General features: G+C 59.0%; 3 protein-coding genes across 18 annotated transcripts in view; 1 reads left to right on the top strand and 2 right to left on the bottom strand.

Annotated features, from left to right (window-relative positions):
• Positions 1-309: 309 nt before the first annotated feature.
• On the bottom strand, positions 310-10,180 carry SF3A2 (splicing factor 3a subunit 2). 4 transcript variants are annotated; one of them, XM_063110601.1, is made up of 9 exons: positions 10,115-10,180; positions 5,372-5,535; positions 5,093-5,164; positions 4,071-4,117; positions 3,579-3,688; positions 2,300-2,349; positions 2,071-2,211; positions 1,347-1,415; positions 310-1,241 (listed from the first exon to the last, which is right to left on the bottom strand). In XM_063110601.1, exons 2-9 carry the CDS (start codon positions 5,495-5,497, stop codon positions 426-428), a joined length of 1,431 nt encoding a protein of 476 aa, XP_062966671.1. In that variant the 5' UTR covers positions 5,498-5,535; positions 10,115-10,180; the 3' UTR covers positions 310-425. The 4 variants fall into 4 exon arrangements, with proteins under 4 accessions (XP_062966671.1, XP_062966675.1, XP_062966673.1 ...); XM_063110605.1 differs by having other exon boundaries at positions 10,133-10,171; XM_063110603.1 differs by having other exon boundaries at positions 10,121-10,169.
• Positions 10,181-10,719: 539 nt separating this feature from the next.
• On the top strand, positions 10,720-13,465 carry PLEKHJ1 (pleckstrin homology domain containing J1). Of its 3 annotated transcripts, none has more exons than XR_010024676.1 (6): positions 10,720-10,866; positions 10,949-11,083; positions 11,800-11,890; positions 11,976-12,039; positions 12,114-12,266; positions 13,195-13,254. XR_010024676.1 is itself a non-coding variant. In XM_063112567.1 (6 exons), the coding sequence occupies exons 1-6, from the start codon at positions 10,773-10,775 to the stop codon at positions 13,234-13,236; spliced, it is 486 nt and encodes a 161-aa protein (XP_062968637.1). In that variant the 5' UTR covers positions 10,720-10,772; the 3' UTR covers positions 13,237-13,465. The 3 variants fall into 3 exon arrangements, 2 of the variants coding, with proteins under 2 accessions (XP_062968637.1, XP_062968638.1); XM_063112567.1 differs by having other exon boundaries at positions 12,114-12,173; positions 13,195-13,465; XM_063112568.1 differs by lacking the exon at positions 13,195-13,254 and having other exon boundaries at positions 12,114-12,634.
• Positions 13,167-20,294, bottom strand: part of DOT1L (DOT1 like histone lysine methyltransferase) — a 67,047-nt gene continuing 59,919 nt past the window's right edge. For 9 of the 11 annotated variants that reach the window (XM_063112556.1, XM_063112565.1, XM_063112558.1 and 6 more), the window contains 3 exons: positions 20,124-20,191; positions 18,973-19,923; positions 13,167-16,115 (listed from right to left, as the gene is read on the bottom strand). In XM_063112556.1, the coding sequence (XP_062968626.1) occupies positions 16,108-16,115; positions 18,973-19,923; positions 20,124-20,191 (1,027 nt within the window). In that variant the 3' untranslated portion in view covers positions 13,167-16,107. The other 2 variants (XM_063112557.1, XM_063112566.1) reach the window with 2 other exon arrangements.

Here is a 20,294-nt window from a genome sequence, read left to right as displayed (position 1 = left end):
GGGGGACCCAGGGTGGACCAGAGGTCTTGATATCTGGGCACTGGCTGAGCACGCCTGGGCATCTTCAGGTTGCCCACCCCTCTTCTGAGGGGACACCCGAAGACCCCAGACCCACTCCTGGCTGGCTGGCTGGCAGGGCTCCACTGGTGGCCTCCAGGGCACAGCTGCCACAGGGGCCACCCACAAGAGTGTGTTGGAAGGCCACAGGAACTCCCAGGAGCCCCTCCCGGAGAAGCCCATAGCCACCCACTGCCCAGCACCCCCAGTCTGCTGACGGTGCGTGGGCGGCCACCAGACACAGCAGTGCACTCCAGGCACAGGGAGGCTGTTTAATGAGCTCCAGGGACAGCACAAAAGCAGGAAATTACTCTCCATGGGAAAACACGCAACTACAAAACCAGCCTTGCTGGGGGAGGGGCAGCTTTTCAGTTGGTTGGGGGAGGAGGAGGAATGTTCCCAGGTCCATCGGACGGGAGTGGGGGTCTCAGCATCGGCGGCATGGGAGTTGGGTGTACCCCAGGATTCGAGGGGTGAACTCCAGGAGGCTGGGGGTGCACCCCAGGAGCTGCAGGATGGACCCCAGGAGCTGCAGGATGAACCCCAGGAGCTGCAGGATGGACCCCAGGAGGCTGGGGGTGGACCCCTGGTGCCTGAGGGTGGATCCCTGGGGCTGGTGGGTGGACCACAGGGGCCTGGGGGTGAACTGCAGGAGCTGGTGGGTGCACCCCAGGGGCCTGGGGGTGAACTGCAGTGGTTGGGGGGTGCACCCCTGGGGCTTGGGGATGGACCCCAGCTGATGGAGGGTGCACCCCTGGGGCCTGGGGGTGGACACCAGGGGCTGGAGGGTGTACCCCTGGAGCAGGGGGGTGGACCCCAGATGTTGGTGGGTGGACCACTGGTGCTGGGGGGTGGACCCCCGGAGCTGGAGGGTGGACCCCCGGAGCTGGGGGGTGGACCCCAGACGTGGGGGGATGGACCACTGGTGCCGGGGGGTGGACACCGGGAGCCGGCGGGGGCAGCTGTGGAGGTCCTGGGGGCCCTGACGGGGCAGGCCCAGTAGGGGGCATGGGGGGCAGGGGCAGGCCTCCAGGCGGGGGTGGGGGCAAGGACTCTGGTAGTGGGGGTCGAGGAGGCAGACCATTCATCAGCGGGGGTGGGGGCCGCTTCACCCCGGGAGGCCCCGCAGGGAGGCTGGGTGGAGCAGGGGGCTTCTCCATCTTAAAGTGGAACTGGAGGAAAAACTAGAGAGAGGAACAGAGAAGAGGCTCAGTAGGGCCCTGTGGGCCTCGGGTGTGGGGGACAAAGCCTGTGGGGTGGCTGCCCAAAGGGGCCCCAGAGGAACTCACCTGCTTGGTTTCCCTGTTCCAGTGAGTCCAGAACTTGCCTTCGGCCTTGTCAATCTCTCTGCTGGGCACCTGGACAGGAGGGGTGGCAACAGAGGCGATATTCAGGCAGGGAGCTCAAGGGAGCCAAGGTGCCAGCCTCCTGCAATGGGGACTCCTCCCCGGGAGCCCTGGGGAAGGCCCCAGCCTGTTTAAGGCCTTCTTGTAGGGTAAGAGGGTTCAGTTTTGGGGTGAAAGAGACTTGAAGTAAACTCCAGCTCAGCTGCTGAGCAATGCCACCACTCTGGGGAGGTCGAGGTTTGTGCTGTGTGTTTACCGCTGCCCTGCTGACGCGTGGGACACAGGTCGTATTTGGTCCCTGTAACAGCGCCACATGAGGGCACACGGCCAAAGCCTCACAGATCCTGACACTCAATCCACGTCAGGACCTTTTTTTTTTTTTTTTTTTTTTGTCTTTTTCGTGACCGGCACTCAGCCAGTGAGTGCATCGGCCATTCCTATATAGGATCCGAACCCGCGGCAGGAGCATCACTACGCCATGGGCTCGGCCCCAGGGCCTCTTCTTTACGGGCCCAGCAGGAGTCACAGAGGCCCCTGTGAGCAGACGCCTCCAGCCTGACAGGAGGGGCGCCCTGGAATGCACCAGCAGCCGCCCTTGCCTGGACTGTGCAGATCCCTCTTGTTCCTGTGGCTCATGGGGGTCTTGAGGACCGCAGGGGCATGCTACCTTGAAGGCGATGGTCTCGTAGGGCTCAGCGGCCATCAGCAGGTACTGCCAGCGCCGGTCCGGGGGCTCGATCCTCTGCTCATAGGCAGACATGAAACGGTGGCGGGGCATGATGCCCTCTGCAATCTCAGGGTAGTCGATCTGCGGGGACACATTAGTGGCAGCACTGCCTCTCAGGTGCCTTTGGGGCCTCTCTCCTCATGCCCAAGACCCCAGGGGCCCCACTCACCTGGAAAAGGAGGCTCTGCTGGCCCATCTCCGAGTCCCTCTGCTTGGTCACTGCAACACACAAGGGTCTCAGGTCCAGGCTGGCTCATCCCCCGAAGCTAAGGGACCCTGGGGGTGGTCTAACACCACCCACTGAACAGGAGGGTGAGACAGTGGGGGCTGTCCTCTACTGGTGATAGCAGTGGCCAGGCTCTGCCTGGGCTCAGGGGTTTTGCGCTGCAGGTAAAGGCACGGGTGCCCCAGAGCATAGTCACCTGCCCAAGATCACTCAGGTGGGGGTCCAAGGGTGAGCTCTCCTTTGTCCCACCCTGAGCCCCTCCAGGAAGTGCCACCTGATGGGGTGCTCAGTCTCACGGTTCCCGGTGGCCTTGGAATCAGGCCTGCACCTCGGCCACCTCACTCTGGGACCTGAGTGGAGCCAACCTGAACCCTGCCACATGGTACGGGGGGTAAGCTGGAGTTTGGCGGTTTGGGATCTGAGAATGGCTGCTGCAGGTAGCAGCTGCATCCCTCCTGGGCTGTCTGCCTCCCGGCCACACTCCACGTGGTCCTGGGCACCCAGCCCCTGTAAGCCCTTCAAGGTCTCCCCACTGCACTGAGGACACACACCACAATCCTGACTTGGTCTCCCTACCCGGACCCTGTCACTCCGGCCAGCCTCACTCACCCAGCGCCCTGGGGGCCTCCGCACTGCTGCATCCTGCCCGCCTTCTGCTAAGAACACCTGCAAGGCAGCTTCCTGCCTTAACTCCTACGGGTACAATTCCTACCAATCATTCAACCCATGCTCTGCACCAGGAAGCACAACACTCCCCCCTCCTGCCCTTCCTCCTGCTGGATGTTGAGAGGAGCCAGCCCCAGTCTCAACTTCCAAGGAAAGGGATGCACCGCGGCTCACTGTCCCTTCCCACATACTTCTTCTCGAGTGTAAAGAATTCCCCTGAGCCTCTGTGAAGCCCGACAGGAGAGCGCAGAGGGGATGAGCATGGGGGACACAGGCCCAGGGCACACAGCAGGTGAGGAGGGGCGGGAGCCAGGCTCGGCCAGGAGAGGGACTGCGGCTGGGACGGGAGCTTATCAGCCCAGCCCCACATTCCTACAAACACAGCCAGGAGCTGCGAGGAGGGAGGGAGGCTGCGAAGGCCAGAGAACAGTGGCACTGTGTGGCCCAGGGAGGAGGGTCTCAGGGTCGCACCTCCTGCGCTCACTCAGGCCCAAAGAGCCTATTCATGCCATGGCGGCAGCCACTGTGGGTGGTGGCCACTCCCGGACAGACTCACCTTTGTAGCCGGGGCGGCCGATCTTCACAAACTTCTTCACCTCCACCTTGACCTTCTCTGGTGCAGGCTGGGCTGGGGCCTCCTTGGCTTCCTTCGCTGCTCGCCGGGCCCTGCAGGCAGGATGGATGGACATTGTGCTGGAAACCCTCCACACAGGCCACCAAGGCCACAGGCCCAGGTGGCGGGAGCGCCCCCCAATCCTTGACCTTGGAGCTCATCAACAAGGTGAGGAGATAATAAGGGTGGGGGCGGGGATATCCTGAGTTTGTATGAACACAGGGTGGGGACAGGCACAGAGTTCAGGGGCATCCTTCTTGTCACACGCCCTGCTGTCCCATGTTAGAGTGCTCCATCTTCCTTCTCTCATGTCAGACCTGACTATGGGACCACCCCCTAAGTCTCACACAGCTCAGAGACCCAAGCAAGTGGCAGCTGTGTGCCTGGGGTCCAAGGTTGCTAGAGTGTCACACAGTGGAAGGGGTGAGTACTCACAGGTTCGTTTGATGCTTTTTCCCCTGGGTATGGGCAAGGTAGCTCCCCTAGAGTGGAAAAGAAAACAGGCCCAAGTGGCAGGCTTCCCCCTGCACAGGCCATCTCCTCCCCACCCGTCAGGAGCTGGGCCAGTGCCCTGGGCAGGACCCACAGACAGGAGCAAAGCCAGCCTCTGCCTCACAGACCCAGCACCAGGAGGGGCCTGGTGTAACGCGGGCACTGACCACTGCTGAGGAGGAGCCCTCCAGGGTCTGCACATGGGGACAAAGTGAGTGTAAAGCCAAAATGACAAGGCTCTGACAGGCCAGCTACCGGGAGCATGTGGGACACTGTGGCGGTGTGCACAGGTGGACCTGGCTGGACTGTGGCCAGCTGCTCAGCAGCATCCAAAACAGCTGTAGGTGAGGAGGCCCTGAGCCTGTCACTCCACTTCAATTGCTCCCCAGGAGACCTGGCCCTCATGGGCAGAGTGAAACATCTACCAGGGCTCTCAACCAGGGTGATCATGCAACCCCCAGGGGACACTGAGCAATGTCTGCGGACGCTTCAGGTTGTCACAAATGTGGAGGGTGGCGACTCCTGGCACAGAGTGGGTGGAGGCAAGGGACGCTGCTCAGCACTTGCAGTGCCCAGGACGGCCCCACCACAGAGATGGGTACAACCCCATAGACAGCCACAATGTGAAGCAAATACCCCAGTGGGGTAGCTGTCAGCTCTGAGAGGTGGGTCCAAGTCAGACCCCTTTGTCCTCGTCTGCATTTCTAATAATGTCTCAGAATTAAAAATGAAAGGAGCTGTGAGAAGGCAGATGTGGAGCCAGGATGGGCGGCATCTGGACTGGGTTTTGAGGCATGGCAGGGGCTGGTTAGGACAGGGGAGTGGATGGCAATAGAGAAGGGACTCGCAGTGAGGAAGCAGTGGTGGGCATTCTGCCCCTGAGTGGGCAGAAGAGACCTCCGAGGGGGTGGATGCCAGAAAGCCCCACCCCAGGCCAGACCCAAAGCACAACAGAGAGAACGCACCTCATTGTTGTGAAGTGTCAGGCAGAGCTTGCATTCATAGGAACCCAGGTGGTTTTTCATAAAATACGGGTCCTGGGGAGAGAACAAATACGACCGTCAGATAGCAGGAAATCATGTCCACCTCACAGGCCCCCATGGGGACTGGGAATGTGGGCTCCACTGTGGAGCCCTGGGGCCAACTGGGGGCATGCCAGGCGGCGTGAATGGAGGCCAGGGCTCTCAGGAAGAGCCCCACAGGCGCCCACTTTCTGGCTGCCCTGGAAAACCCGCCGGTCTCACCTTGTTTATGTCAATGGTCTCCAGGGCCAGCTGCCGGAGGCGCTCCCTGCGGTCGCGGTTGCTCTCGGAGGAGGAGGCCACCCCCCCACTCCCAGTCTTGCCCCCTGGACGGTGCTGGAAGTCCATGGTGAAGGCCTTGGGGCTTTAGAGGACTCAGGAGAAACCTGCAGAGGCAAAGACAAGAGTGACTTTGGTGATTTAGAACACAGAAGCTGCCACTGGGACCTCCGCCGGGCCACTAGGTCCCCACTCGTCATCCTGTACCCTGCCCCCTCTTCCCAAACAACCACCTCCAAGGGGACCACTCTCCAGCCTTCACTGAGTCTCTTCCAGGAGACTGAAGGCCCACTGTAGGCCAGACACAAAAACAAGTAAGTGAACCTCATCTTAACAGACTCCAGACCTGGGTCCTAAAGGACTAGTGGGACATCTCCAAGTGACCATGAGTCACTCCAGCCCATGGAGTGCAGAGGCCCAGAGAAGGCACAATTGGGGAAGAAAAGTCCAAGTTCTCATAAACAAGTCTCACAGCCTCCAGGAAGCCTTCCCAGACTGCCCAAGCCCGTGTCCACGCCCTCATCTGAAGTCCCTTCCTGGCTGGCTACACGCGCTTGTTACAACCTGAATTCTACTTCTCTGACTAGGCTGTAAATTTGCTGGAGGCCAGGAAGATGTCTGTCTTTGGTTTTGCTTGTTTTTATTTTCTTTATTTTGCAAGACATCTATCTCTGACTCTCTTGAGTCTCATCCCTTCTGTATCTTGGCGCCAGACCCTCTGCCACTGTGTTTCTCACATTCTTTCAGGCTCAGTTCAAACCTGACCTCCAGGCAGTTCTCTCACTTCCTAACTCTTTCCCTCTTGACTATTCAAGGTCTGTCCCAGGCCCTTGGTTGAAACCTACAGGTGAGTCACAGAGACGGGGCCTAGAAGACCAAGTGAATAACAGCCCCCCAAAGATGTCTACATCCTAATCCCTGGAACCTGTAAATACGTCACCTCACGTGGCAAAAGGGACTCTAAGATGGGAGATTATCCTGGATTATCCAGGTGGCCCGAAGTCCTCACAGGGTCCTCATAAGAGGGAGACAGGGGGCTGGCCAGTGAGCTCAGTTGGTTAGAGCATGGTGTTCTAACACCAAGGTCAAGGGTCTGGATGCTCATAACGGGCAGCCACCAGAGGAAAAAAAAAGAGGGGGCAGGAGGGTCAGAGGCAGAGAGAGAGAGAGACTGGAAGATGTGCACTGCTGGCTTTGCAGACAGAGGAAGGGGCCACATGCTGAGGGATGTGAGCGCCTCCAGAAACTAGGAAAGGGGCCTCCAGAAGAAATGTAGCTCTGTGGACCCATTTTGGACTTCTGACCTCCAGAACTGCAAGATAATATATCTGACTCATTCCAGCACTGTCTGTGGGGATCTACTGCAATGTCTGCAGGTCCACAATGAGGTATGGTCTAGCTGTGCCATCAACTTGCAGAGGGGCCTGAAGTCACCCCCCACCTCTATGTTGGCCTAGGCCCTGCCCAGTTTTTATTCCCATGACAAGTTTCTGGAAACGATCGATCTGGTAAGCAGCGAGGCAAACCTCCCAGCTGGCTGAAGAATCAGGGGGCTGCCCTGTTACGAGTTCAGGCTTCTTACTTCATGGAAGTATATTTAGAGCTGCCAGTATTTAAATTTCGCCAAGTAAACTCTGACAGACAACCACCGTCACCATCACCACCACCTTGTAAAACAAGGAATGCTGGGAGGAGAGAAGAGGAGGATATGAGACCTGAAGGAAGGCTTCCTTTGTGTGGTCCTCCCCCTCTGGCCCTGGGGAACCCTCACTGCCCAGCCCCTCTCAGTGCCACGTTCTATGGGACCAGGAAAAACTGCATCCTGCCACTAACCAACCTGAACTTCCATGATTCTTGTTGCCTATGTCTCTGAAAGGCCCGCAGGTCGCGCGGTAGTGAGCAGGGACCATCTGCACCAGCTGATGGAGTGCCTGATCTTTCCCTGGAGGAGACTCAGCATTTCCTGGTCAAGTGACGTGAAGTTCGCAGCAGGGAACACAGGTGAGCTCTCTAACCTCCACCCGCAGCGTGAAGCCAGGGGCCTGGGAAGTTCACTTTCCCGTGAAGCTGGAGAGAATGACGGGCCTCCCTTGGAAAGGACAACACCCACTTGTCCAAGGCTGTCAGAGGGTCACATTTACCGGAACGCTGAGAGTAAGAGTGTGCCTCGGTCACAGCCTGGCAGCTGCATCATGCCTCCCCACGTGTGGAAGCCCTCACTGCGAGCAAAGTCACGAAGGCAGGGATTCGGTCTTCTCCATTCACTGATGTACGGGTAACAAGCACACGCACAGCCTTGAATGAACCATTGAGCGAGGACACCCGGCCGCTTTCATAGTGAAGGGACGGAGCATTATAAAAACACTCCCACCTGTCCCTCCACGTTACCCTCATGGACCATGCCCCCACTCTGAGTCTGAGACTTGGAGAGACAGGTGCTGGGGAGCAAGGGGGGCCAGGGTCAGGCTGAAAAGGGGATTAAGTCAAAATCTGCTGACCAAACACCAGGAAGTCCTGCCCTCCTGCCGCACTGTGTTCAGATGGTAGGTGGCGCAGCCTGGATGCCCCAGCCCAGGGGGAGATCAGGAGTCTTTTCTGGGGAAATACCACAGAGAGAATCCTCAGCTACTGACAACTGGAGTTCCCCACACCCCAAAGAAAACACCAGCTCCTGGCCATGCCACTCACCCACTCCAAAACAACATACTGTTAACTGCTTTGTTCTAAACACAGACATATCTAAGAAAAGAAACCTGATGGACATGCCAATGAAAGACATTGTTAACATTGTCCTTTGTTTATTGGAAAAAATGCTGTACCACGAAGAAAAACAGGATGCCAAGTGTTAATAAGTCCAATCAAAACAAGAAGAAGCTGGCTGGCTAGTTCAGTTGGGTAGATTACGATGGTGATAACACCAAGGTCCAGGGTTCAGCCCCTGTACCAGCCAGCAAAAAATAAAATAAAAAATAAAACAAGAACTCCCTGAATAATAAAAATGGATGATCCAAACAAAGAATTCAATACAAGAGCTCAAAGGCAAGAGTCACACAATCTTTCATAAAAACTGGAGGACAAGTGAGAACCTAGATCAATTTCCAGAGGCAGAACACAAAACATGGGGAATATTATCAAAGAAATTACATAAAAACATTACCAATATCCCAGGACTGACAGGACCTAATTCTCCAGATGGAAAGGACTCACCCAGATCAACAAATAAAAAGACACTTTAAAAAATGGATCAGGAAATTTTATACCAAGAGAAACCTTACACTCGTACTGGACAGAAAGAAAATTGGAAACAAAAGATTAGAAACCAGACTCAGAACAGACGTTTCAAGAACAACACTGAAAACTTAAAACAAGCCATCCTTTCACAGTTCCAAACCATTATGGACTTCTGATCTAGAACTTTATACCCAGCCAAATGTCCAAGTGTGAGGGTAAATAAAGCCATTTTCAGAAGTCAAGGATTCAAAAAGAATCTATTTCTTCAAAAGCTACCAATAGATGTGCTCTGATAGTATAAATCTAGGGTTATCAGTGGTGGGAGGGTGGAGGGAGAGGGGGATGGGGAGAGACTGGACAAGGGGCATAAAAAATAAGTACAATTTGTAACAATATAAATACTAGTAATATTGATTTGATCAACATATGTCAACACTGAATCCCAAAAATATGTATAATCAAGTATGATTCAATAAAAAGATAAATAAAATAAAAAGAAGAGGAAGGGATGGCCAGACCGCAGACAGAAGCCAGCCCAGGAGAGCAGTGACAGGGAGCTCTGGGACCACAGCTGGGCTACAGGCCTACAGAGCAACCAGGCCGATCTGGGGCAGGATGACGGAGCGTCTGGGAGGGAAGTGTGTGGGGGAATCTATCTGTTTAAACATGTGGAAAACGTCGATAGGGGTATGAGACATTGCAACTTTGAGGGAAAAACAGGTACAAAGACAATTAGGCCAATGGAAAAAAATGAAGTCAACTGGCTTTAGGGGGACAAAAAACGACACACGAAAAGAAGTCCGGGTGAACACAATGCTCGATTTAGCAACAAACAGTATCTTCTACCACCCATGACAGGAGTCAGCAGACGACGTCTAAAACTTGATCAGCCCAGAGAAGAAGCGTGTAATCTACGAAGGTGAAGACCAGGCCCGGCTCTTAGAACAGAGGGCCGGTGGTCTCTGGGGCCCGGGGCTGGACCGGGGAGTGACTACGGGTTTTGGTGAAGATCACCACCCACTATTTTCCAGAACTCCGCCCGCCGGGGTAAGTCACCGAGCCTCGGGCGCCCTTGCAAGCCGGGGTGGCTACGGTCCCTGGTGGCCCTCGGCGCCCCTGTGGACAGGCCATTCAGTTGGAGAAACTGAGGCTCACCGGGCCCAGCGACCCTCCCCAGTCCCAGCGCGGACAGACGTAAGCTGGTGCGCAGGAGGGTCCTCGGGGACACGAAGGCGCCCAGACCCCTTGAGCCCAGCCCCGCCCCGACCCCAACGGGTCTTGGGCGAGGACCTTCCGAGCAGCGGGGAAGGCGGGCCGCCAGCGCCGGGGGATGAGGCCTAAGGCCCCGCCCTCGGGACGGGGCCCGCGACCCCGGCGGCGCGACCGTCGCTCCCCCTCCTCCAAGGAAGCCCGGGACCCAGGCGTTCGCCGCCCCTGCCCCGCCTCACTCCTCACCCGCACCCGAGTCCGCACCGTCCTCGCCTTCCCGGCCACCACCACAGCTTCGTTCGGCGCACGCGCGTCGCGGGCTAAGAAAGCACTTCCGGTGGCAAAAGGGGCGGTGCCTCCCGTGTGCGCATGCCTGGCTAGCCCAACGGCGCGGGCGAGCGGCCACCGAGTCGTGAGGGGGAGGAGGCGGAGCTGAAGGGGCTGGCCGAAAGCAGAAGTGCGCATGCGCACTGCACTCTGCGGCTATTCTCGGTGGGCTCCAAGTCACGCGGAGCTAACTCTCGCGGGAGGGGGCGCTGCCCTGAGACCGCGCTGAAACGTTACTGTCCCCTCCGTCTGCTCCTGCCCGCCTCAGGAAAGGGCGTGAGGGTGCTCTGATCCTATTTCCGCCCCAGTTCATTTCACGGTTATGTGACGGCGACCCGTTTCCCCAATAGCCCGTGCGTCCCCGATGCTCCGCGCGGCCCCAGGGTCCCCGCTCGCGGGCGACACGCCGCGGTAGCCGGCGGGACGGCGGCCGGGAAGCGCAGGCGCAGCAACTCCGGCGGGACTTCCGGGACTGCGGCCCGTGCGCGTTTTGGCGCCGGCAGCGGCTCGGGCGGTAACGGCAGCCGGGAGGGCGCGGCGCGCGTTCCGCGTTCCGCGTTTCGGTCCCGGTGGCGCCATGCGCTACAACGAGAAGGCGCTGCAGGCGCTGTCCCGGCAGCCGGCCGAGCTGGCAGCCGAGCTGGGCATGCGGGGCCCCAAGAAGGGCAGCGGTGAGCGGGGCGCGGGGCGCGGGGCGGGCGGGGTCCACGGCCACGGCTCCGCGGCCGGCCTGAGCGCGCCCTGTGCCCGCAGTGCTGAAGCGGCGGCTGGTGAAGCTGGTGGCGAACTTCCTCTTCTACTTCCGCACGGACGAGGCCGAGCCCGTGGGAGCCCTGCTGCTGGAGCGCTGCAGGGTCGCCCGGGAGGAGCCCGGCGGCTTCTCCATCAGTGAGTGCGGGCGCCGCTCGCCGCCTCGTCCGAGGCTTTGCTCTTCCTGGCGGGGCCGTGTCCCCCAGCAGCCACCCGAAACGCCGCCGGCACTCGCCCCTCTCCCCCTGCCCCGTTGCCCCCGGGGTGCCTCGGTGTCTCCCCTCAGCGCCAGGCCCCGTGCTGGGGACCCCGGCGCTGGTACTAATTTGCTAGGCCTACCGTGCCGAGGTGTCACAGACGGTGGTTTAAGTACCAGAAACTTACTCTGTGCGATTGCAGGGGCCGGAAGTGGACATCAAGATGGGGCAGGGCTGGTTCCCTCTGAGGCCCAGAGAATCTGTCCCAGGCCTGTCCCCAGCTTCTGTGGCTGCAGCAGCCCTTGGCTTGTAGACACTTCACACCTCCCCCCACATGACCCCTGTTGTCTGCCTCCACATTCACACGTCTTCTCCATGTGTGCGTGTCTGTGTCTAGATTTCCTTTTATGAGGACACCTGTCGTATTGGATTAGGACCCACTCTAACAACCTTATTTTAAGTAATTCTGTGTGCAAAGACCCAGGGTCACGTTCACAAGTTCTGGGGCTCAGGGCTTGAACGTGTCTTTTGGGGAGGGGGTTTGTAATTCAACCCACAACAAGCAGAAAGAGATGAGCCCACACAAGGGCCAGAGGAGGGGGTGACAGTTTGGGGCACTAGCAGGAGGAAGCTGAGGCCTGTGGCTTCCCTCGACAGGCTTTGTCGAAGACCCTGAGAGGAAGTACCACTTTGAGTGCTGCAGCGAGGAGCAGTGTCTAGAGTGGATGGAGGCGCTGCGTCGGGCCAGGTGGGGAGCAGGAGCAGCTGGGGGGTGTGGGGGACAGCACCACGCAGAGCGGGACTCTGTGCCCATGTGCCACTCTCTTCCCCAGCTATGAGTTCATGCGGAGAAGCCTCATCTTCTACAGGAACGAAATCCAGAAGATGACGGGGAAGGTGTGTGTGGGGCTGGCAGTGGCGGGGATGGTCCTCCCAGGCCTTGGCTCACGGCCACCCTGACACCTCCACAGGACCCTCTGGAGCAGTTCGGCATATCGGAAGAGGCCAGATTCCAGCTGAGCAGCTTGAAGGCATGATGCCAGTGGATGGGCCGTTAGCTCGGGGCTGGACCAGCCTCCTTGACGCTTGGCTGGGCCTGCAGGGCCCTGGCTTTGTGGTGGAAGGTGTTTTGGTTTAAAGACTTGCAAAGCTGGGCGTGGGGGGGGGGAGTGGGCAAAGTTTGCCTTTTTGGAGAAACAACCCAGCAAGCACCCTCCCCTGTGCCTCAGGACCCAGTGGACTGGTGCGGCACCTCCGTGCTGCTGCCCAGAATTGTGCCCGACTCGCAGTTGTGTCCACCAGGGGCCTGATGGGCACCTGGACTGGCATGGAGCTCTTATCCCACGCCAGCTGAATGTACAAAGCTAGACGATGCTGTGAATGTGGGGTCCAGGTGGCCACGCCCCCTGCCTCGACCCACTGTGAATTCTGCTGATGGGCACCCTGCCCTCAGGTCAGCAGGCTTGTTCCCTTCCAATAAAGTTACCTCTTTTCCACCTGGATGGCAGTGAGGTGACTGAAGGGAGGGAAGGAGCAGCCTCCACAGGCCGGGAGCCCAGGCAGCTGGAACCCCCTCTGAAGCGAGGCTCTTGGGTGATGGGGTCCCTTCCAGGTTCAAGGTTTAAGTGTCTGGGTTTGGGCCACCTGCACTGATTGAGGTGAGACTGGGACCCCAGGTGAAAAAGGGGAGTTGTTCAGTAGGAATCCTAAGATGACCCACAATCCCATCCCCTGTTGGTCAGGACCACCCTTGGGTGTGACAGGGACCACGACTGACTTGTAGCCCATGGGAAATGGCAAAGGCCAAGGATTTTGTGGGTTTTGATCTCAGACCAAGGGGGGTTATCCCAAGGGACCTGCTGCAGTCAGATGTGAGCCCTGAAAGGAGGGGCTGGCCTTCCTGAGGCCCCCAGTCTCCTCTGCAATCGTGGAGCTTCTGCTGGGAGTGCCCGCAAACCTTTGGCCACATCAGGGATGGCACGCTGGCCAGTGGCCAGGAAGAAACACTGCTGCTCAGACCAGAGTCAAATGAAAACCATCTTTTTATTACAGCGTCTACAAGTGAAAACGCAGAATGCAGTGGGATTCCCTTAGGAAAGGAGGGTCCAGCCAGCAGCCCCGCGGGCAGACCATGATAATGCAGTCAATTAAAATACAGAGTTTACTGTAAAGACAAAGCAAAGTCTCTTTTGAGTTACAAATAAGGGTCTAAAGAGAAGCGACAGCAGCTGTGTGAATGGACCATCTTAACAAGAATGACCGAGGTGGGTGGAAACAGGACCCTTGGAAGAAGACTGTCTCCTACTGAGGGCTGAACACAACCAGGCGGATAAATAAAGGGAGTGGGCAAGTCTTAAATAAGTCACCACTTGTGTGCTAGTTCCTACTGACCAGGCGGCTGCCTCGCAGGGCCTAGGAGGGTGGGTCGTCTTAAATTGTGAAGGTTTCCTGACCAATTCCTGAGCAAGAGCGGGTGGCAGCCTCCTGGGCTTGTCCTAGTTGCTCACAGTCAACAGCAGCACCAACTCCCAGGCCAGAGCTGCCCCGAGAACACTGCGACCAGGCGCCAGCGCCAGACTCCCAGACCATCTTGCTGCCAGCTGCCCCGCTGGGCCACGCCACAGCTTATGTGTTACACGCGTGTGCCCCTGCGGGCTCAGGAGCAGGCTGCACCCGTGCTAGCTGCACCAGGCTGGGCTCAGAGTTGCGTGCGTGGCCCCACATGCAGATACTGGTCACGTAGTTAGGACGCGTCACCCGTGGTGCTGTGCCATGGGATGGGGATGGGGCAGGCAGAAGTGGTGGTGTCATTTAAAGAACGCACTTTGTTCTGGGCCTGGGGCATGGCGTCAGGGAGCACGTGGGGAGAGGTGGGTCCTCTGCGACCTGACTGAGCAGGGTGCTGCCTGTCCTGTCCTGGGGGCTGGGGCGCCGCACCTGTGAGCTGAGAGCACCATCCTGGAGGGAGAGAAAGCGCCAGGGCAGCCATGTGAGAGGACAGGCCAGTTTTTAAACGGGCCACAAGCACCATCTTCCGAGCTTGACTATTGCTCTAGGTGGGCTGGGGTGTTGAGGCAGGATGCTGACGGTGGGGGTACCTTCCAGGCCCCTGCCCTCTCCTTCCCCCAGCTGAAAACCAGGGATCAGATTGAACCTCCCACATGGAACCAAGGTCAGGCTCTTCTGGGGGTCATCTGGGTGTGGAGGGGACACCTGTGCTTGTCTGCCTCACTGCCGCAGCCTGGGCTCGAAGCAGGCTGAATTTTCTAGAGCCTTTCCTGGTTTGCTGGCTGGGGCTTGCTGGAGGGACAGTAGGACAGGTCAGGGGCAATGGGACGAACTGTACTTCCTTGGCAATGGCAGTCCACCTGATGCTGCCTTGAGGGAGCAAGCAATAGCGGGGGCCCCAGTCATCTCCTGGGGGTCCCAAGCACCCCTGCCAGGATCTGCTACTGTTTAAGTGTCTGGGTTTGGGGAGTGTGTGACCTGTTTGAAGGGACCCGGGGCTCTTGGACACCACCTTGCAGAGAGGGCGCAGACGCCACTGCTCAGACAGCTGAGGGCATGAGACCAGCCCCAAACCTCTGGAAGCACCTAGGACAGTTCCACCTTTCTGCTGAGCCCTGAGTGGGGAAGCCAGCATCACCTGCAGGACCAGAATCAGAGTCTGACCGGCAGGGGCCAGGAGTCAGGCGGCAGCAGGGCAGGTGCAGCTCGGGCGTGCTCGTGGGGGCTGCAGTGACTGCGGGGTCTGGTCTGAGGACTGGCCCTGGGGCTGATGCCATTTTTGTGCACTTGAATAAATAAGTTCTTCCCCCCCACTTTGTGTTTTTTTTCCCTTAAGTTCACTGTACAATATACAATCTAAAAATAAATGCAGTCAAGTCTATGAAATTTATAAATTTTCATCACATCTCTATAAAATACTGTCACTCATCAGTGTGACTTTCTCTTATACACAAACACCACGGACCCACGACTGACCTGCCCCACGGTACCAGCCAGCACACCGCCAGCCAGGAAGAACAAAGAAATACAAAAGTAAATGCACTTGTCACACAGGCCAGCCAGGCCGCTGGGCGTCCAGTGTGGGGGCTTCTGCATGAGCACCACTCAGACAGAACCGCAAGCCAGGCGGCGGCTCCTCTCCCGTCAGCTCCAGAACTCTGAGCTCGCCGTGCAGAATTAGGAGAGCCTGACCAGTCCCAGCACCTGCCCGGCCCGTTCACATGCCAAAGGCACCGATCCTAAGCCCCGGAGGGTTAACAGTCTGGGGGTATGTTCACAGTGATGGGGCAGGGGAGCGGAGAGGACGATGGGCGCCTGGCAGCTCCAGCACAGGCGCGAGGGGCTCTGGAGAAAGGAAGGGTCTGAAAGATTAGCTCGGGCCCCCCTAGGGAAGGAAGGGCCTTTTCTGAGGAACATTACCACGAAGAGCAACCCGCCCCACCTGCAAGTCGGGCACACCTTTGGTATAGGTACAGTGGCGGGAGTCGATGGGGCAGGCGTTTCTGAGAACTGGTTTTGGCGTCGGTCAACGTCTAGTCAGCACCGGGAGGTGGAGCCAGGCGCAGGCCTGGTGGCCAGATAGCACCAGGACAGGCTGTCGGCGTCTCCGCTGGCGGCCAGCCCTTCAGATACGTGTCTTTAAATAGATCCTCTCATATATAGATATTTATATTTCTCCATAGGTTGCCTTTTATGACTTAGATGGAATAAAATAAGTCAGAATTGTTTATACTTTTTAAAAAACGATAAATACTTTATCTAAAACTATCAACAGTACAAACTGGACTAGTCCCAGCCTCCTGCAGGTGTGCACCGATTCACAGTAGAGCTCTGAGTCCTGCTGGCCTTTCTGTCTCTGCCGTCTGGGGGTGGTGGAGCCGGCAGGCTGGCAGCACGTGCAGCGGGAGCCTTGGTCCACACCGTCCTTGCATAGGTCGCGCGGTTGAGGTAGAAATCCTAGTTACCTGCAGACAGGCACAGCGGGAGGAAAAGCAGGCCGGTGTTAGCATCTCACTCCAGGGCGCCCTGACACTCACCCAGGCTGGGCACCAGAGGTCTCCTATCAACACACACACACCACTGCAGGGTCAGGACAGCCCTTCTGTATGCTGTTCAGCACCAGTGGAGGCTGTCTGAAGACAGACACGGAGCTAGCTCCAAGGACAGAGACAGGTGTTCCCCTGTGAGTGAACACAGGGTGCCTGACACCTGGACATCTCCATAGCCAATCTCCTGCCTTCCTCTAGCAGTCCCAGGAGACCAGCAGCCGGCCAAGCCACCACCTTCTCTGAGAACATGAGGTCAAGTCACGCTAAAGCCACCCTACCTTTAGGACTCTCCAACAGGACCGAGAACAACCTCCAGCCCTCAGGTGACGAGCACTGTGACCGGGAGGCTGTTACCATTTCAGTGGCCAAGGCTACCATCTACTTCCACTGATACGATTGCTGGACAGCAGGTCAGACTGACGGTCCACCCACGACCCTGGCCCAGCCCCATCCTCAGTTCCTCACCCCGTGCACTGTGGACTCAGCTCAGGGAATGCCGGGTGGGAACGCCTCACACAGCAGCACCCAGGAAGACACAGGCTGGCCATGCTCGGGGCTTCAGAGCCACAAGGCCTGAGCTCTCTACAGCATAGTATCCCCAGGGGAGACCCCCCTGCCAGCACCTTCCTCTCCTGCTCCCAGGCAGGCACTCTATGCTGGCACTGCCCACCTGGCTGGGGCATTCTCCGGAGGTGGAGAGCCATACAGCTGTCAGCCACAATTCCAGAAGAGCAGTCCTGGGCGCCAGGCACTGGAGTAGGGCAGGGTGCAGGGCTTGGCCACCTCTAGTCCTGAGCTCACCTAGCGGCCTCACCCAGCTACCTACCCATCAGCTGCCTGGGAGCACGAGGTGCTGGAAGGCAGGGTCCCTGAGCTAAAGAGCTAGAGAGGCGACACCCAGCACTGCAGGCCTGATGCTCCCCGGGACCTCACACAGGCTGCTCTCTTAACACTCTACAAGGTGTGTTCAAGGACATGGGCCAGAGAGGCCTGACACATGCCTAGTCACACACCTCAGCCTCCTACTACTCTGCAGTTACACTGTGGTGCCATGCACCTGGTGCCATTGATTTGGCTGGGGGCCACACTGCCTTTCCTGGGGCACTTGGGCCTAGTGGAAACAAGGCCCCTGGAGGCCACTCTGGGGCCCAGAGCTCCCTTGTCCTCCAGCGGTGGCTGCCGGTCCCTGGCCCTTCACACCACAGGCCTCTCCTCACACTGGTTAACGCAGCTGCACATGTCCACGGGCCCCACCCTGGCTCCCCTCATCCTCTCAAGACCATCTCCCTCGTCTCCCTGTGCTCTCGTGCCCCCTTTCCACTGCTCAGAAGCAAGGAGCTCTGCCCTGCTGGCTGCACAGCAGCCTTGTCCCCCCAGGCCCTCTGCTGAGCCCTGCAGCTGTCTCCTCTGCCAAGGGAGGGACAGCTCAGTTTCTCGAATGAACCACCTCGCATGGCTCCAGCCTTACCTTACAGAATACGAACTGCTAGCTAAGCAAGGTCTTTATCGCGGCTTAACCCCCGCTAGGTGTGCGGCATAAGGAGGCGGCATGCCAAGGGAAACCCACACAGCGGACGGCCCCGCGGCGCCAGCCTGCTGGAGCGGGGGTGTGGCCTGCGCCAGGGCCAGCCGGGGCAGGGGCTGGTGGTGCACCGTGAAGGAGGGGCGGGAGCCCTTGTGCGGGAGCGGGGCAAGCTGGATAGACAAAGAGGCGTTAGCAGAGGGGAGCGAGGCAGCAGAGGCAGGGGGCGAGAGAGCGTGGTTAGCGGGGAGGGCCGCGAGGCTCTGCAGAAGCACAGGCGCAGAGTTAGAGGCTAGTAGCGCAGGGGTAGCAGGCAAGGCGACGTTAGGCGGTGGGGGAGCGTGCAGGATGGGCGGCCCCACAGGGGCCCGGCCCAGGTGCGGAGGGGGAGGCAGCGGGGGAGGCGGAGGGGGCGGCCGACTCTCGGCCGAGGCCGGGGCCTGAAAGCAAGAGGCCGAGGTGCTGGCCGCCGTCTGCAGCGGGCCCAGGCCCAGCGGGGCACTGCTGCACACAGCGCCGCTGCCGACACCGGCTCCAAACGGGCGAGCAGAGGCGGAAGGCACCGCGTGGTTAAAGACACCTGCAAACAGGAGAGAAAAACGCAGCTTCAACAGGCGGGCCCTGCTCGCTCCAAGAGAAGAGAAGCGCTCACGCAAACTTGCAAAACAAGGGGAAAAGCAAAATAAGAGGTGCGGCTCCGAGCGAGAGAGCGACGTGCAGGCACAAGCAGCAAGCGGCGGGAGCTCAGGCGGCAGGAGACCTACCTGCGCCGGGCGAGGCCCGCCCCTCCGGCACACCTGCCCCTGCCTGGCCGGGCTCCTCCGCACCCTGGCATCTGCGGCAGGCGCTGTCGGGGACTCACTCCTACCCGACACAGCTCCCGAGGCCTTACCACAGCACCCGTGGGGCAGTCACTGTTAAACAGGTGACCTCCACAGGAGAAATAATGCCCTAGTGACCATGTGCACTGTGCTCTCTGAAAACAAGAGGGACGCCGTTACAACCAGAGAACCCTACACGGGCACGCTCCACGTGGAGCCTCCCCCCACGCAACGGTCATCTGGATTTTGTGGATAGAACAGCTGGTAGGTGCAGAGGGCACAAGGGGACCCACGGCACAGCCTCTTGCCCTCTGGAGGGCTCTAGAAGGGAGCCTGTAAAGCAGCGTGTGATTAAATGCTGGAGTCCAAGAAAGAGTCACCTGCACGGAACCGGGAACCAGACAGCAGAGAGACGCTCCCGCCTACCTACCTCCAACTGTTCCGCCGGCCACCCCGGAAGAGAAGTTGCCCATGGCGTGCGAGTTGGTCAGTCGGGTTGTGGCGGACGACACGTGCACCAGGCCTGCGGCGGCTGGCACAGAGCTGAACAAGGACTGCAGCACGGATGAGCCGGCCACCGAGCTGAGGTTGGCCTGCAGCGACATAGGGCCCAGGGTGAACTGTGGCCCAGGGGCGAAAGTGCCCAGGAAGGGGCGGTGCGTCTGCGTGGATGGCGCCGCACTGCTTGTGGAGGACACTGAGGCCAGGCCGGGGCCGCTGAGGAGGCCAGCAGGAGGCACCGCCGCGGCGGAAATGAAGAGGTTGTGGCCATTCTTGAAGTCGAGCTCACGGTCCCGGCCCTTGGCCGCCTTGCTGCCGTGTGGCAGGGAGGCCTTCTCCACGGGCCCGCACAGCACCAGGCCCAGCTCGGCCACCTCCTTGGCCTTGCCGCCCTCGCCCTTCAGGCTGCCCAGGCCATCCAACTGCCTCTTGTTCAGGAAGGGGTTGGCCTCCGAGGCACCCTCTTTGCCCCGCTGGGAGGGAAAGCTTAGCGGGGTGCTCAGACTGGCTGTCTCGGGGACCTTGTGGGGGAGAGAAGCACCGTCGTTGAGGCTGTGTAAACTGAGGTCTGCGGCCAGGCCCCCGCTGAAGGCGAAGCCGTTGGAAGGGTTGGTGCTCGGGCTGAGACCATCGGCCCCTGACAGGGAGCCGGGAAAGCTTTTCCTGGGGTGGGCACTAAGCTTGGCGTCGGCACCAGGCTCCTCCGCAGCAGGCCGGAAGGAGAACAGGGAGTTGTGGCTCAGGGCAGAGCTGGCCTGCAGCGGGCTGTCGGCAGCCTTGGCCAGGCCGATGTCGGAGATGGGCGAGAAGGTGGACTTCCACTTGCTGCTGTTGACCGGCTCGCCCGTGGCCGTCGGCTTCCTTCCCGCCACGCTGCCGCCTGGTGGGGGAAGAGGCAGAGGGCGTCAGGCTGCACACGTCGTCTCTGAGAAACCATTCTAGAATCCTAGTTTGGTCCCCGCTTAGACACCCATGTGGAATGTGGAACGCGTGGCACAGCGTGACTAATCCCGGGCATCCAACCACAGGACACAGTGCCGCCACGTCACTAAGCCAGCAGGCAGAGCACTCGTTACTCACCATTTTCCAAGGTTTTGGGGGGAGATTTGCTCTCTAAGGAGATTGTTGCAATTTTTCTCTCAATTCTGCTAAGGAAAAAAAAAAAAGATTCATCAATGATTGAAATCCAATTGCATCCTACAAGAGCTCTGGGATTACAGACACTGAATGAACAGCCCAGGAAAGGCAGGA

Source organism: Cynocephalus volans, chromosome 10, assembly GCF_027409185.1.
Source record: "Cynocephalus volans isolate mCynVol1 chromosome 10, mCynVol1.pri, whole genome shotgun sequence".
Taxonomy (NCBI): domain Eukaryota; kingdom Metazoa; phylum Chordata; class Mammalia; order Dermoptera; family Cynocephalidae; genus Cynocephalus; species Cynocephalus volans.
The sequence above is the reverse complement of the archived record's forward strand: the minus strand, read 5'-3'. Positions and strand labels throughout refer to the sequence as shown.

Excerpts from the sequence above, each read along its gene's own strand:
- SF3A2 (XM_063110601.1), bottom strand. The coding sequence starts at position 5,497 with ATGGACTTCCAGCACCGTCCAGGGGGCAAGACTGGGAGTGGGGGGGTG. Across the intron at positions 4,118-5,092 it reads TGACACTTCACAACAATGAG|GGGAGCTACCTTGCCCATAC; the intron begins GTGCGTTCTCTC and ends TTTCCACTCTAG. Across the intron at positions 2,212-2,299 it reads AGCAGAGCCTCCTTTTCCAG|ATCGACTACCCTGAGATTGC; the intron begins GTGAGTGGGGCC and ends GTGTCCCCGCAG.
- PLEKHJ1 (XM_063112567.1), top strand. The coding sequence starts at position 10,773 with ATGCGCTACAACGAGAAGGCGCTGCAGGCGCTGTCCCGGCAGCCGGCC. Across the intron at positions 11,084-11,799 it reads GCCCGGCGGCTTCTCCATCA|GCTTTGTCGAAGACCCTGAG; the intron begins GTGAGTGCGGGC and ends TTCCCTCGACAG. Across the intron at positions 11,891-11,975 it reads GAGGCGCTGCGTCGGGCCAG|CTATGAGTTCATGCGGAGAA; the intron begins GTGGGGAGCAGG and ends TCTCTTCCCCAG.